The sequence below is a fragment of the Andrographis paniculata genome, unplaced genomic scaffold (assembly GCF_009805555.1).
Source record: "Andrographis paniculata isolate CXL003 unplaced genomic scaffold, ASM980555v1 Contig45END, whole genome shotgun sequence".
In the NCBI taxonomy this organism is placed as follows: domain Eukaryota; kingdom Viridiplantae; phylum Streptophyta; class Magnoliopsida; order Lamiales; family Acanthaceae; genus Andrographis; species Andrographis paniculata.
Window position 1 is genome coordinate 1,601,477 of NW_026137579.1, and position 15,243 is coordinate 1,616,719.

At 35.7% G+C, this 15,243-nt stretch overlaps 3 protein-coding genes and 1 long non-coding RNA gene across 4 annotated transcripts; 2 read left to right on the forward strand and 2 right to left on the reverse strand.

Annotated features, from left to right (window-relative positions):
• The first annotated feature begins 1,252 nt into the window (after positions 1-1,252).
• On the forward strand, positions 1,253-3,794 carry LOC127251628 (glucan endo-1,3-beta-glucosidase 13-like). The gene is made up of 3 exons (XM_051275400.1): positions 1,253-1,518; positions 1,919-3,208; positions 3,292-3,794. The coding sequence occupies exons 1-3, from the start codon at positions 1,458-1,460 to the stop codon at positions 3,489-3,491; spliced, it is 1,551 nt and encodes a 516-aa protein (XP_051131357.1). The 5' UTR covers positions 1,253-1,457; the 3' UTR covers positions 3,492-3,794.
• A 408-nt stretch (positions 3,795-4,202) lies between these two features.
• On the forward strand, positions 4,203-7,899 carry LOC127251668 (derlin-1). The gene is made up of 7 exons (XM_051275472.1): positions 4,203-4,407; positions 5,011-5,146; positions 6,639-6,712; positions 6,795-6,888; positions 6,993-7,121; positions 7,197-7,357; positions 7,489-7,899. Exons 1-7 carry the CDS (start codon positions 4,391-4,393, stop codon positions 7,598-7,600), a joined length of 723 nt encoding a protein of 240 aa, XP_051131429.1. The 5' UTR covers positions 4,203-4,390; the 3' UTR covers positions 7,601-7,899.
• On the reverse strand, positions 5,481-7,237 carry LOC127251669 (uncharacterized). The gene is made up of 3 exons (XR_007838954.1): positions 7,130-7,237; positions 5,893-5,998; positions 5,481-5,593 (listed from the first exon to the last, which is right to left on the reverse strand). It is a non-coding gene; the product is annotated as an uncharacterized LOC127251669 (long non-coding RNA).
• Positions 7,900-8,165: 266 nt separating the features above from the next.
• LOC127251667 (mitochondrial-processing peptidase subunit alpha-like) lies at positions 8,166-13,824 on the reverse strand. Its single transcript, XM_051275470.1, has 13 exons — positions 13,670-13,824; positions 12,740-12,973; positions 12,338-12,634; positions 12,081-12,248; positions 11,774-11,941; positions 11,589-11,669; positions 11,343-11,409; positions 11,160-11,257; positions 10,259-10,331; positions 9,648-9,718; positions 9,349-9,398; positions 8,686-8,798; positions 8,166-8,575 (listed from the first exon to the last, which is right to left on the reverse strand). Exons 1-13 carry the CDS (start codon positions 13,691-13,693, stop codon positions 8,523-8,525), a joined length of 1,497 nt encoding a protein of 498 aa, XP_051131427.1. The 5' UTR covers positions 13,694-13,824; the 3' UTR covers positions 8,166-8,522.
• Positions 13,825-15,243: the final 1,419 nt, after the last annotated feature.

The following is a 15,243-nucleotide window of genomic DNA, read 5'->3' on the forward strand; positions in this document are numbered from 1 at the left end:
TTAGTAAGCAATTAAGAAATGTATTAGTAAAAATAATTATTATTTAGTAAAAATAATTATAGATTAAGATTATGATAATTAAATAGTTTAATTAAGATTAAAAAAAAATTAAATTTTAAATTTTAAAATATGATTAAAATGTATAATTAATTTTCAAAAAAGGAAAAGACAAATTATGTGGAACGGACGGAAATAGAAAATATAGACAAATTATGTGGGAATGATGGAGTAATATATTTTATTTTAAGTAGCTAATCATGGTTTATCTATTGTGCTTTTGGTTATTGGTTATATTATTGAGTTGAAAGTTGGGTTGTGAATTATTTATTTAATTAATATGTGATTTATAATGTAATATATATATGATTAAAAAACTAAAAATGTGTTTAATTAATTTAATAATTATATTTTTATAAAATATATGCAACAAGGAGTAAAATTTTATATTTCTTTCATCCCACCTAAAAGTATCCATATTTTCTATTTCTTCAACATAATTTGTCATTTTTAAAAAAAAATAAAAATAAATTATAATTATACACTTTAAAAAATATTTCAAACAAAATATTTTTTCATCCATTATTTTTTACACAATTTTCTATACTACATATAAAAAATATTCAAAATAAAATATTATTTTTTTATATAATTCTCTATGACTCACTGTAAAAAAAATAAATTCAAATCAAAACACTAAGTAAACATACCATAAAACATTGAACAAACAAATACAAAAATTCTTCTAAATATTGAGGAATAATGCATATTGAAGCAAATAGTTTCATTGTAATAAAAATTTATAATGAACCGAAGTATATAAATTATTGCGATTGTGATATTTGTGGTTGATTAATATATTCCACTTTGTTGGATTAACCATTTAAATCAGATTTTTCTCGATGTATTTATTTTGTATTTGATTTTAATTTTATAGAATATTTTGTTAATTAAGAACTAAATAATAAAAATAAATGAATGACCAAACCATGTGATGCTCATTCCAACAAGATTGAATTATAACATGAAAGTAACATTGGAGATTAAATATAATTATCCTTTACACTTTTGTGAACCAATTTTTAAAAATATTTTATTTTGTTCGTATACACCTATCAACTACGTTACTATCAAAAAATCATTTTAAAATACATAATACTGTATGTATTATTTGATGAATATATTGAAAATATGGTAATAAAAGCCTCGGATTTGAGATATTCTCTTAAATCCAATTCTATAAAAATTTCAAGTCCGCTGTCTCCACACATCACCTTGCTGACACACTCTGTTCGTTTTTGTACGGCACACAACACAACACACTCTCTATCCCGTCGAAGCAAAAATCAAAGACCAGACCGTTCCTGGAACCCATTTTCTTCAGTTCAGAAGATCAGAAGCTGCAGAGCGACCTAAATTACCATTTCCTTGAAGCTAAATCGCAACTGTAGGCAGATCAAATGGCGGTGAGCGGCTGTTGTGCTCTCATGGTTGCAAGTTTTCATCTACTTATGCTGCTTGGTGTGTAACCGCATTCTCCTCAATTTCTCCCCAAATCTTATCTGTTTATGCTTTTGTGTTTTGTTAATGCGAATCGGTTCTCTGCTGTATGTAGGTAGTGTGGATGTATAATGTATTGTATGATTTTGTAAAATTGAGGAATTGAATGGTGTGTTTCAGTTAATTATTGGCGGTATTGGTTTGGGGAAAGAGTGAGAATTCTTTTGGCGTAGCAGGAATGATTAAATAAGGGATAATTCTATCCTCTTGCCTTTTTTGTTTCAATAATTGCTTTGTTCATCGGTCTTTGTGACGTATGCTGTAATCGAATACTATATTGAGTAATGTTGGTTTGTTCTTTGGTTAGGTTTTCTTTTTTAATTCTAATGGCGGCTGAATCATGTGACCATTTTGTGCGCAGGCATCTGCCGGGGAGGCGCCGTCGGCGTGTGCTACGGCAGGAACGCCGACGATCTCCCGGCGCCGGAGAAAGTCGTGCAGCTCGTCCTCCTCCACAACATCAAACGAGTACGGATCTACGACTCCAACATCCAGATTCTCAAAGCCTTCGCCAACACCGGAGTTGAGCTCATGATCGGAGTACCCAACTCCGACCTCCTCGCCTTCGCCCAATTCCAATCAAATGCCGACACGTGGCTGAAGAACAGCATCCTCCCCTACTACCCCGCCGCGAAGATCACCTACATCACCGTCGGAGCCGAAGTCACCGAATCCTCCGGCAATGTCTCCGCCTTGGTCGTCCCGGCAATGCGAAATATCTTCACCGCCCTGAGAAAAGCTGGATTTCATACAAAGATTAAAATCTCCAGTACTCATTCGTTGGGGATTCTGTCCAGATCATTCCCGCCGTCCGCCGGCGAATTCGGCAGCCGGCACGCCTTCTTTCTCCGGCCGATGTTGGAATTCCTCGAGGAGAACAAATCGCCGTTCATGGTCGACGTGTACCCCTACTACGCCTACCGGGATTCGTCGACCAATGTATCATTGGAGTATGCCCTCTTTGAGGCCTCATCCGAAGTCATCGATCCAAACACCGGATTGCTCTACACGAGCATGTTTGACGCACAGGTCGATGCAGTCAATTTCGCCCTAGCCGCTCTGAATTTCCGAACCGTCAAAGTTATGGTCACCGAGACCGGATGGCCGGCTAAAGGGACCCCAAAGGAGACCGCCGCCACACCGGACAACGCTCAAACCTACAACACGAATTTAATTCGCCACATCGTCAGTGACACGGGCACACCGGAGAAGCCGGGAGAGGAGATTGACGTGTACATCTTTTCGTTGTTTAACGAAAACAGGAAGCCAGGGATGGAATCTGAGAGGAACTGGGGTCTGTTCTTTCCGGACCAGACGAGCGTGTACAATCTAGACTTTTCCGGAAGGGGTGCTGCCGACATTCCTTCAACGGATGCAAACAGCACCGGTATAGGTAACAATAACTCCAACGGGACCTGGTGCATTGCTTCAACTACTGCTTCGGAGGATGATCTGCAGCACGGACTGGACTGGGCCTGCGGTCCGGGGAATGTGGACTGCTCGGCTATTCAGCCGAGCCAGCCTTGCTTCGAGCCGGATAACTTGGCGTCGCATGCATCGTATGCGTTCAACAATTACTACCAGCAGAACGGGGCGACGGACGTCGCTTGCAGCTTCGGAGGAGCTGGTGTAAGAACAAACAAGGATCCAAGTATGACTGCAGCTAGATAGATTCATTAATCAGTTAGTTTTGCTGAAATGGGAATTGTCTGATGTTCATTCTATCTTATGCAGGCTACGACAATTGCATGTACGCGGCATTGGCGATGAATAGAACGGGAGGTAGCAATGTTACGACGACAGTAATGTCGCCTTCGCCATCACAGGCAATGTCGTCGTCAGAGTCGATATCCATGGCTGCTCTGCGGGGTTACTTGCTGACAGCCTCCTCCTCCTTGGCCTCGCTTACATTATTGTTATTACTATCCCTTTAGAGAGTATGGGAGAAATGCCATGGAAGAAGAAGAAGAAGAAGAAGAAGAGCAGGGTAGACTAGAGTGTTTTAGATAGCTAGCTAGCTAGCAATTTATAATTGGCTTGGTTCCGTTTCCTTTCCCCATTTTTGATCAGCAGTAGTAGAGCAGAGCTAGCTAGGAGGATATGTGTGTGTGTTTATGAAAACGAAATAGCAATTTTTTCATGATGATTCGTATATGGACGGACACACACAAGATTGGAAATGTGCTTGTGTTTGTCAGTGTTTGTTAATGTATGTATCTTCTGTAAATTACTACTTATTCCAAATATATATATATATATATTTTTTGTGATAAAAGAAAAAGTTATTAAAAAACACAAAACTTCAAATAGTAAACTTGTGTGAAAAGAAACACACCCTGTGTCCTACACTATCCTAAAAAAATTCACCATGGTAATATGGCTCTATATGTATACGCTTATATATATTTATATATATATAAACTGTAAAGTTATTACTACTATTTTTATTTTTATTTATTTTTAATAACTTTCTCTTTTATGATAAAATATATATATATATATAAATTTGGAATAAGTAGTAATTTACAGAAGATACATACATACATTAGCAAATACTGACAAACACAAGCAAATTTATTACTACTGTTTTTTATTTTAATTTTTTTTAAGGGAAAAGGAGACCTTTTAGGGGCGGGTCATGGGTTAATTAGCGGAGAAGCTTCTGGGCATTTCTATTGGGTTTTATTTCTTCGTACGATCAAAATCAAATCCACCTCTCTAAGCCTGCGGATTCGTCCTCGTTAAGAAATTCGACTTCCGGTGCTTGTTCTTCGTCAATTGCGGGATCCTTGATATATTGGATTTGCAGCTTTTAATCAATTTGGGTTTTACGATGTCCTCTCCTGCCGAGTAATTTTCTCTCTGCTACTCCCTTTGTTCTGTGGAAGCGTTTTGTGCGACTCTCTATGTTCGTTTTTATCGTGCTAGAAGTTTATGTTTGGGGGTTGTGTTTGTTCGCTACAGCTGCGTGCTATGTTGTTGCTTCCGTTGTTTTTAAGTCTTCAGGTTTATTGTTTTTAGGTGGAATCGTATTTGACTCCCAATTGGAGGTGAAATGTAGGTTTTGAGGTGTTTTTGTTGCTTTGGATGTGATTTTGATATGAGACGCTGATCTAGATGTGATGCTATGTATGCCGCATTAAGGATATAACTTCAAATCTGCATCCTAAGATCATTTAGAATATGATTCGAAGAAATAAGATTTATGCAAATGCTTGGGGGTAAATCTAAGACTGAGCTTTATCATAGTTGATGCTAGTAATGGTCAACGCATTATATTATGAATTGTTAATGCCTGTTGAGAATTATGGTGCATAGTTTGTATTTTTTTGTTTTTTTTTTTGGTTGTTGCTGGTAAAGGAATTAGATCATTCATGAGTGACTCACGTAATGAGCAGGCCTTGCTAAAAATTTTCGCAGTATATGGTGATTAATATATGTGTGTTATGACAGATTCTACAACTCTCTCCCCCCTATAACTAAAGCATATGGGACTGCTTGCTTTTTTACCACTGTGGCAGTTCAAATTGGGCTTATTGGTCCTGAACTCATTGCACACATCCATGACTTGTCATACTATAATTTCCAGGTAACATGAATTTCTTCCAAGAATCTTGTCAATGTTTATAGAATGATGCACTCATATTATTCTGAACAAGAGTTGTTAACTGTTCCTTTAATGTCTGGAAACCTTATTTTGGCCTTGACAGTCTGTCTGCTCTGTAAATTGAGGTCTCTGAAAAATATTTGGGTTTATGCTCTTGTGAAAGTTAGTTATTGGATACCTCCATTTTTTAAAATTTCTTCCGCTGTTCATTCATGGTGCAATTTGAACAAAAATAACAGCCTTACATTAATGGTAGTTTAGCTACTTCAAAGAATTGATCATACCTGAGGTCCTTTCACTGTATTTAAAATAATATCCCGAGAAAGAAACCTTACCTAAAGAAACTTGTATGCGATGTTGACCATTGCACATGTAAGGGTAACAACATATAGAGAGTTGAAGGATCTCGGACTTGCTCCTCTTGATGCACTGAAGATAAGGTTTCATTATCTTTGGTTAGTTGGCAATAATAAGGGAACAGTATCCAAGGGTGTTGTGGATGATTGGAGGTTTTAAATGGCTGTCTATCATTCGAGGTGGCTTATGATTTAGCGGTCAATTTTTTGGTGTAGATTAACTAATGGATGTGGTTTAATTTCAAATTTAAAACCAAGTCTACAGTGAGAATTGTACTTAGATATGATGGTATGATCTGTGATAAGCATGTACTTTGGATATGATGATTATGATCTGTGTGCGAAAATGGAGACATTTTCAAATAACGTTACCAGCTGGTTTGTTGGTTTGTTTGTTGGTTGTGATTTTCCCATGGAACATAAACTTTATGAACCTTCATAATAATGGCTTTTTCCAGTAAACTGTGCTGCTTTTTATCTGAAAAAATGGAACGAGAGCTGTCAATCTAGAGTAGAAGCTGCATCTTATTCCTCCCAAATGAAATAACAGAATGCACCAATTTCAATGATCCAATGTAACAAAAGTTTGAGATGCATGTTTGCTAGAATTCAGCAATCGATGTGCAACTTGTAAAACTGTAACTTTTATTGAAGTCGTGTAGTGACTTGTGGCTAACAAGTGGTAAGTGGGAGCAACTGCTTCAAATCCTAATGTTGAAAGTTGTGCTAAAAGATTATAGCGTTGGACTTCAGGGTTGACAACTAAGTGAAATAACAACAAACAGATGTTAGTTTAAACCTGTTCCACATAATTTTTTAGCTTAGAAAGTCTTTTTAAGCTGTGCATTTTTATGAAACCACATATGGGATCAATTGGTGACAATGTACTTGTGGTTTTCTCTCATAAAATGTGCATGATAATATCTTACCGTTTTCCTGCTTAATTGGCCATAATCCCACCCCATGTTTCTTCTCACCCTTGTTATTCTGTGCATCTGTTCATATAATATCTCTCCATTTCTACAATATAGAATTTATGATTGAGATACTATTGATGGTAAAATTTGATTTTTTTCTATTGAATCTGCAGACTGACATTGTAAAACTCTTATTTTCAGGTGTGGCGGTTGCTTACGAACTTCTTTTTTCTTGGCCCATTTTCTATCAATTTTGGGATCCGACTCTTAATGATGTACGTGACTAAGATCATTCAAACTTAATATTCTGATATTATGTATCATGATGTCTTTGCCATTCACTGACTTGTTTCACAGAGCAAGATATGGAGTTCAACTGGAAAATGGACCCTTCCAAAGACGCACAGCTGACTTTTTATGGATGATGTTGTTTGGAGCTTTAACACTACTGGTAGGTTTTCTGTTTCATCACTTTTATAAGTTTTAGAAGGGCTAGGGCCACTGTTATTTGTTACTGCATTTTGCTTAATCTCTGTACCTTCCCTTTTCCTTTAGGTTTTATCTGCAATACCATTTTTCCGGTTCCCATTTTTAGGGATATCTGTTGTTTTCATGCTTCTATATATCTGGAGCAGAGAGTTCCCAAATGCCACTATCAACTTGTATGGCCTCGTCGCTCTTAAGGTGCTTACCCTCTTTCAAGCATATGTTACAGCTTCCCTTTTATTGTGAGTTTCTAACTTTACATATACTTCTCAGGCCTTTTATTTTCCATGGGCCATGCTCTGCTTAGATGTTATCTTTGGTTCTCCAATTGTGCCGGATCTTTTGGGCATTCTTGCCGGGCATCTTTATTATTTCCTGACAGTGTTGCATCCACTCGCCGGTGGGAAGAACATACTCCAGACACCTACCTTTCTGTATCCTTTTGTTTAGTAATTTAATATACTGCACCTAGAAGGTGTTTATATATATAGCTCTTTTAGATATATCTTCATTGAGTGACCGTATTAGTTGTTGCATTTTCTGTTCCCTAACCAGTTTCTCTTAGGCACAAGCTTGTTGCAAGATGGAGAATTGGTACTCCAACAAGAAATGCTGCACCTGAGCCTGAAAGGGCATCCGGAGTGTTCCGGGGGAGATCTCATCGACTCGGTCAATAATATTTTGTTTCAGTTGATGTTATAAATGGGAAGGTATATGTACGATTTCAAAACTTTCTTGCACTAGCCGCCCCTTGTCCTCCTCGAGAAGAGAAGCATGTAATCCTCACTGACTTGGATCTTGTTGGCGTTGGCTGAAGCTGCCCTTGAGTGAAAGGACAGGACGTTCGTACTCACGAAACTAATCAAATGATAGTTGAAATTCAGTCATATGTTTTGGACATTGTTTATTGTCAAATGATGCGGATAAATGACTTCTCTCATCCAGCTGCTTCTATTTTACGTTTTTACTTCTCTAATGGTGCCTATATAATCTTGCTGAAAGACATGCTTTAAGTTTGTTAACCATTTATGGTGTCGTAACAAAAGCATTGCAGCAGGCATATAAAGAAGCATTTGCAGTCTTAAATGATTACAAGATGGAATAGTTATTCATAAATTCGTTTTTAAACAATAGAAATGAGGATTTGGTAGTTATTATTTTATATTAATGCCAGTATGTGACTGCAGTGTTTGCTGGACTTGTGAATAAAATAAAATCTACACTATAATAAGTAAAAGCATATAAAAGAGGAAAATACCAATATGTTCTGTAATTGCATAATGAAACTCACGTAATTCAAAATTTACGTTCAACTACTAACCTCAAATGCCAGTTATTGGACATGCATGCGCATGTGACATTACACAATTTCTTAGCATGGAATGGATTAAGAGAACTTTCTGGAAAAATTACAAGCCATACAATGAATCGGGCATTGAGGTATCATGCGAAGAATTTTGTAAATTATTGCACCATTATTTCCATCTGTGATATTAAAAAGAAAAAAAGGCTGCTCAACAAATTTCATGCGTCCCTGAAAAAAGAAGTGCACATTGCGATGGAAGGTATCCATCCACTCATGCAAAACCGACGTTACTTTCAGTTGGAATGGAATTTTCTGTTAACTGAATCGTAGCTCGGCAGATGAAGCACTGCAGATCAGGGGATATATCAGAAAAGAAGACAGGGAATAATTCAAAATCAAATATGCTCTTAGGAAAATCGAAGAGCTAAGGCAAGAGAAGAGATAGATTTAGTTTACCATCGCCGCAAGATGCCATTGTGAGGGGAGAGGACAAAAGCTTAGTAACAATTTTAGAAATGTCTTGGGCTGTAACTTCATCAACAGCCTTCAAGAAATGCTCCACGGGCTTCCTGGATGTTGTGGACAGCGAAGAAATTAGACAAATACTCTGTTATTAGCATCTTAATTTCACACAAAATATATCATTCGACACCAGAATTAGGAATCCTAGGAAACCATGATTTGCGCTGGACTGGACTCAAAATGGTTTCAGCACATCTCACGTTCATTGCACAGAACAATCTTTCAGGATGTTCTAAAGCAAACATTCATTTTACAATCACCACTTTCAATAATTGAATGCTGTGAATTCTACTTTATATTTTGTTTTGAATTCAATATCAAATTGCCAGGCTTATTTGTCGATACCTAGTTAAAGAAACCATTCAAGGTTTAATAAATGCAACAAACACGCAAGAACAAATTGAATTAGTTTCAAATGCTATTGTAAGCTTGATTTTCCCAATTTCATATAACTTATCATTTCTGACATGCAATTCACATGCCAAAATTTATTTGAACCAATATACTATATTAGTTTGAAATGTGATGCAAATGAAAATGTTTGAACTAGGAAGGCAGTTAACTTAAAACATTCAGAAGGAAAGCTGCAGGACAAACCTCTGTCCATAGGTCAAAATTTGTTTGCCTATGTCCTCAGAAACAACCATCTGTAATAACAAGCCAAAGAGTTAGAGACATATTCATGAAAGAAAATGCATCCCTACTTTAAAACAGCAAAACCAAAACTATATCACAAATTCTCTTCAAAAACATCATATCCAACTTTCATTTTCTATAAAGAAACATCACATCCGACTGCTACTTTACCTTTCAAATATCTTTAAAAAAAAACACACACACAAAGAACGTGCCACAAGTTACAAGTTCAACAGATGATGTAAAAGAAAATTGCTCACTCTAGATTCCAGGTTCATTAAAATGGCAGACTTTGTCGATTGCTTTGCACGATTTAGCTGTACCTGGTCAACTGCAAGATAAAAAAAGAGTAAGATTTCAAATTTGGAATTAGAGAAAAATAGGATGAGGGTATTTACTTCATACAATTATAAGATTATGTTCAATTTACAAATTTTCCACTTTTTCTAAGATATGTTTCACTTTCCCTAAAATACACATCAAATTCAACAACCATTTCACCTCAAAAACATCAAAACTCAAAATACAAACACAAAATGAACACAACCTAATTACAAACTAGTTCAAAACACATGAATGTGGAGCAGAGAGGCTAGTTGCATATCATGCAACTTGGGTTGCTTAAATTATTATTATTACCATTGTTTTGTGTGTGTGTTTTTCCTTTAAAAAAAAAAAAATTGTGGTTGAATGTTTCGCTTTTAGAGGAAATTTGAGAGATTTAATAATTAAATAAAATGGAAAAAAAAATACAAGCAAACAAACCTGTAACACCACCAAGTTCAAGAATCACGGTTCAAAATAACCAAGGAGAAGAACAAAATTGCAGAACATAATATAACAATCAAAGAAGCACATTTAGAAGTAGAACCTTCTCCTGAAGATGCAACTGCAAGAAGTTCTCTAACAGCTATATCAATGGCATTTGTTGCAAAATCAGAACCCTGTATCAAAGTTTAAACGGTTTCAAAATGGAAAGGAGAACACATCAAAGTAAAAAGAAAATTCATTCCCAATCACCTACAGTGTACAAAATTTCTACTAATTCATGCGGAAAACAGGATAAGGCTTTCACATGCAGCAACCGCAACACACCACCAATAGTCTAAAAAGATTCGTAAGCATTCAAATGTTCCACTCTTCATCAAAATAGAAAATACCAATAATAGAAACAGTAGTAGTAGTAAGGATAATGATATAATTTAGTGACTGCATTATTCAGATTGCTGGAAAGTGTAAATGGAAACAACATTCAGGATCCAAAATATCATTTTGAACAGGTCAGATAGACAGTGAATGCACCTAGATGTATTCTTCAAGATATAGTCATCATTGTTAATCCACACAAATGATTGTTTTCACTAATGACTATTTCTGAATTAATTCAAATTTCACAATAGTTTTACTCATGCTCCATAATAACTTTCCCCAGGCATGATAATGAATTAATTGTCTTCAAAATATCGGTTGCATCAAATTATCATATATGACAGGCCTACAGCTCAAGAATGCTTAAAAGGTTAAACTGCATCACTTTCTTAATGCACTAGCTCTAGCCAAATTGAAACACAAGAAAGTAAAGGAACACATCATCTTACCAACACAACATTCAGCAGAAAAGCATTGTTTTAAATAAAATCCAGGCCTCAAAGCACATTGCAAAATAACCAATCTCATCATAAATATTCCAATAACAGCCAGGCCATCTTAACTATCAAAGCAAAGTTTCAAGAAGAAAAAAATTATGAACAGAGTTCATATAAGCTCCTTACAGTGGTAGCTTGAATCCCAAATAATCCAGTATGATTGTAAATGCTGCTGAATGCAGAAAAGGATTGAATCTGAGGATACTCATTCAGGACACGGAGATCTGATTATATTAAACATCAAACAATTAAAATTGAGTTGTATAATATGTTCTGCACTTCATTTCCATACCAACAAATTGAACTTACACAGTCTAGAGTACATCCCTTTCCCAGGACCACCAGCTGAGAATGATCCACCTCCTCCCATTAGCATCTGACATAATCAAATGGGCAGACACCATTAAATTAGAATACACAATTAATGGGGGAAGATAACCTGAAAACAAAATTCTATCTGAATATTATCAATTCGTCTGCTTTTGGCTTCATATTGGGGATGGGGCCCCATAAGGAGTTCATAACAGCTGATGAAAAGGTAAGAAGCTAATGAACCTGAAGAACAGTCAATGTGACGGCATCCTTTTCCTGAATCCAGCCACCGGGAAGTTCAAAGGCAAGTGCGAAATGAGTTATCTGATCAAAAGCAGAATCAGTAACACATGTAAACACCAGTATTTTCAGATCAAGCTTAAGAAAAATGCATCAGAAATGCATAGAAAAATATTTACAATACACACCCCTGCATCGCCCTGATGGCGATAATCACCTCCTGTGTAAATTGGCTTTGGCTCTTGTGGTCGAGAAACTTTAGGCATATCGGCTAGAAGTGGCTCTACATGTTCTAAAAGTTCATCATGGTTCACACCTGATGCTGCAAGGACCATTCTAGGAGCAGTGTAGTGTTCCTAAGCCACATCATAAATAAGTAGAAGAGATTATTGTAATAAATGGATATAATTTAGTTAACCAAAAGTATAAGAAGAAAGATTCAAGAATCATGGGTACTTCTATCATCACAACAACATTGCTAAGTTTGAGACTCACCGCGACAAACTCCTCTAAAATATTGCTATTTAATCTGCTAAGTGCAGCATCTGAAGTCACAAGCGGATTTGCATATGCACCAGAATAGCCTGTTGAATGAATGGCCTCCAGAAGCATGTGCTGAGGATTTTTGGAGATTTCACTAATCTCAGCACTCAACTTTTTGAGCTGCAAACAGTTACAGACACCTTACAAAAAATTTGAAATAGCAAGAAGGTCCAATTATGATTTTGCATGAAAAGACAAAATACACATACCTGTTCGCTGACTTCCCAATCCAAAAATGCAGGGTTTCTAACAGAGTCAATAAGAAGCTCTACCATTTGAGGAACATAGGATTTTAGTGCATCATAGGTATAACTGACATGCTCCCGCGAGACTGATGATGTAACATTGCCACCAATTGCCTCAATTTCTCGCACCATACGCAAGTGGCTCCTGTTGGTAGTACTTTTGAAAGCCATTCGCTCTAATAGATGGGTGATTCCATATGAATCTGGAGTTTCATAGATTGAGCCACAGTCGACATATAACCCAATTGAAGCTGCAGGGTTCTGTTAACAAGTTCAATTGATCATTATCCACATTGTCTGCCAAATATAAATAACAAACACCTCTAGAAAAACAAAATATTGAAAAACCATATAGAGATCACATACCGCTGATGTTTCAGAAGCAATTTTGAGTCCATTTGGAAGAGTGGTTATTGTGGTCTTTCCAGGCTCGACAAAGTCTGGCAGTGGAGGGGGGAGAACAACATCTTTCAGTGGGAAGTCTAGAGGTGGAAGCGAAGATGACTTCTCACCCGTCAACCAACTAAACAAGCCCCCTGAGGATGACTTGGCTGCAACAGCACTTGTACTGGCATATCTAGTCAATCCCTTTGTTCGACCCTATTAGGAGAAAATCAATGAGAAAAATATTGCCATTCATAAGCAATCACCCAATTCTCTACTGTCCCTTTGAGGCAGTAAACACTCCAAAATATGGCATAGAAATAATGTGGCTTAAGAAATAGTGCTTTCCAAAGGAACTCAATGCAACTATGCATTTCACACTAGCTCTGGCATACACGGGAAGTTAAAGATCAATGCAATGAGAAAATTTTAAAATGTAAAAACTCCATTGAGCAACTTATGATTTGAATCAGACACAAGCGGCTTTGATCAACAAAATAAACAGAGACAGATAAATGATTGATAAATGTTAATCTAAGAAACAAACATCAACAAAGTTTATATGGCCTAACCCTACGGCTTACGTCAAGCAGAATGATTACCCATACGTATCAAACAACTGCAAAAACAAATCAACACATCAATCATTTATCATTCTACTCAAATCTTCCAGTGTCAAAAATCAAACAAAAAAATAAATATCTAACTTATCCTATAAAACGACAGACTCTCAAAAATTTCAACCCACACAGAAATAAAAATCACCGCCAAAAAACACGTAATATCCCCAAGCATCCAACAGATCTAAGACGCGAAATCGCAACACAAGGCAGATATAAACACAGAAATGTCGAGTAGCCAAAACACTAATCGGCAGCACGAGTGGTTAATAGATGAGAGAGAATTCCAGACCTTGAGAGCCCTGAGACGGTACATATTGAAAGCGCGACGGTGGATCGGCGAGTTCGGCCGGAGAATGTGCGTTTACGGTACGAGGGTTTTGAGCTGCAGGAAGGAAGGGAAGGAAATGGGGAAGAGGAGAGCGGCGAATGAGGATCCCACCACTAGAGAGGAAATATATAATACAGGTACGGCTGACACGTCACCCCCTATTTTTATTAAATCTAACTAATTAATCTCCTGAAAATTGTGTAATCGTTCTTCTTCACAAATCTGTCTTTTTTGAGAAACACATAAATAAATAAAATGAGTGTTACAAATATAATCTCTTTTTTATATAATTGAATTTTATTGTATTTAATTTTTATTTTCATAGAAACTATTTTAATAATTTATTACTTTAAAAGTAAATAAACAAAAGGCATATAATTGAAACAGGAACAAAATTGCATACTGCCTCAGTTTGGGCTTATTCGGTGCTAATGTGAAATCAATTTGGGCCTAATCACTAAAAATAGGTTCAAGACCCTTTTATCTTGGAATTGAGCCGGGCTGTTTACATATTAATTTTATAGGAAAATATAGGATTTGTTTATTCACTTTATGGATGCTCATTCCCTATGCTCAATCCAATCCAATCCAAATTTATTATTATTATTTTTTATGACGTGAAAATCCGCAATCATTACTCGCACTGGATAAACCCTTAGCCGAATAATATCCTGTAAATCAGCTCCGACAGAAAAGTCACAGTGGTAAAAAATGGTGATGTTTTTTGTGTTTTCATGTTAAGACAATTCTTCATTTTTCTAGCTTCTCCTTCTCTCATCAATTTTAACTAATATTTTTTATTTTTTTATTTAGTAACTATATACTCTACTGTTTATTACAAACATCATTTCAATTATATTTTTATATACAAATATCATTAAATCACAAATAAATTTATATGAATAAATTTGTCATTTAACCCAAAATACTATAAATTATCATTAAAACCCAATATTTTCTAATATTTGTACCAAGAGTAAATATAACTTGGGACGGATAAAATATTTATTATTACATTACATAAATATATAATATAGAATTCTAGTTATAATTATTATAATAATTACAATTGTTTTAGTGTTTCGAACTCTTAATTAAAGTGTGTTCTTTAATTAGTATTATTTTCTTTTATTGAAATAGCGACTTAGGGAATTTCTTCAATTTTTTTATGACGTGAAAACTAACCGTCGCTATCCGAAAATGTGCACTGAGTAAAGAAATTTCCTCAATTGATTAAATAGAAAAGTGCTTAGCTCTTACCCCTTTTAATGAGATGAGATGTATTTTCCCTAAAAATTAAAATAAATTTACTTTATTTTTCTTTGTCGATTATTCCATTTTGTTATATTCGTTTTAAATTCAAATATTTTTATTGAAATTCTAATAAAAAATCCAAATCTCCAAAACAAAGCACCCTAGGTAAACACACCCAAAGTCAAAAGTCAAAACAACCATTCGATCAATCGTTTTCGCAACAGTACACAAATTGTCAAAGGTTCTACTCTGTGCTGTTTTACGCCTCTAATGATTCCTTT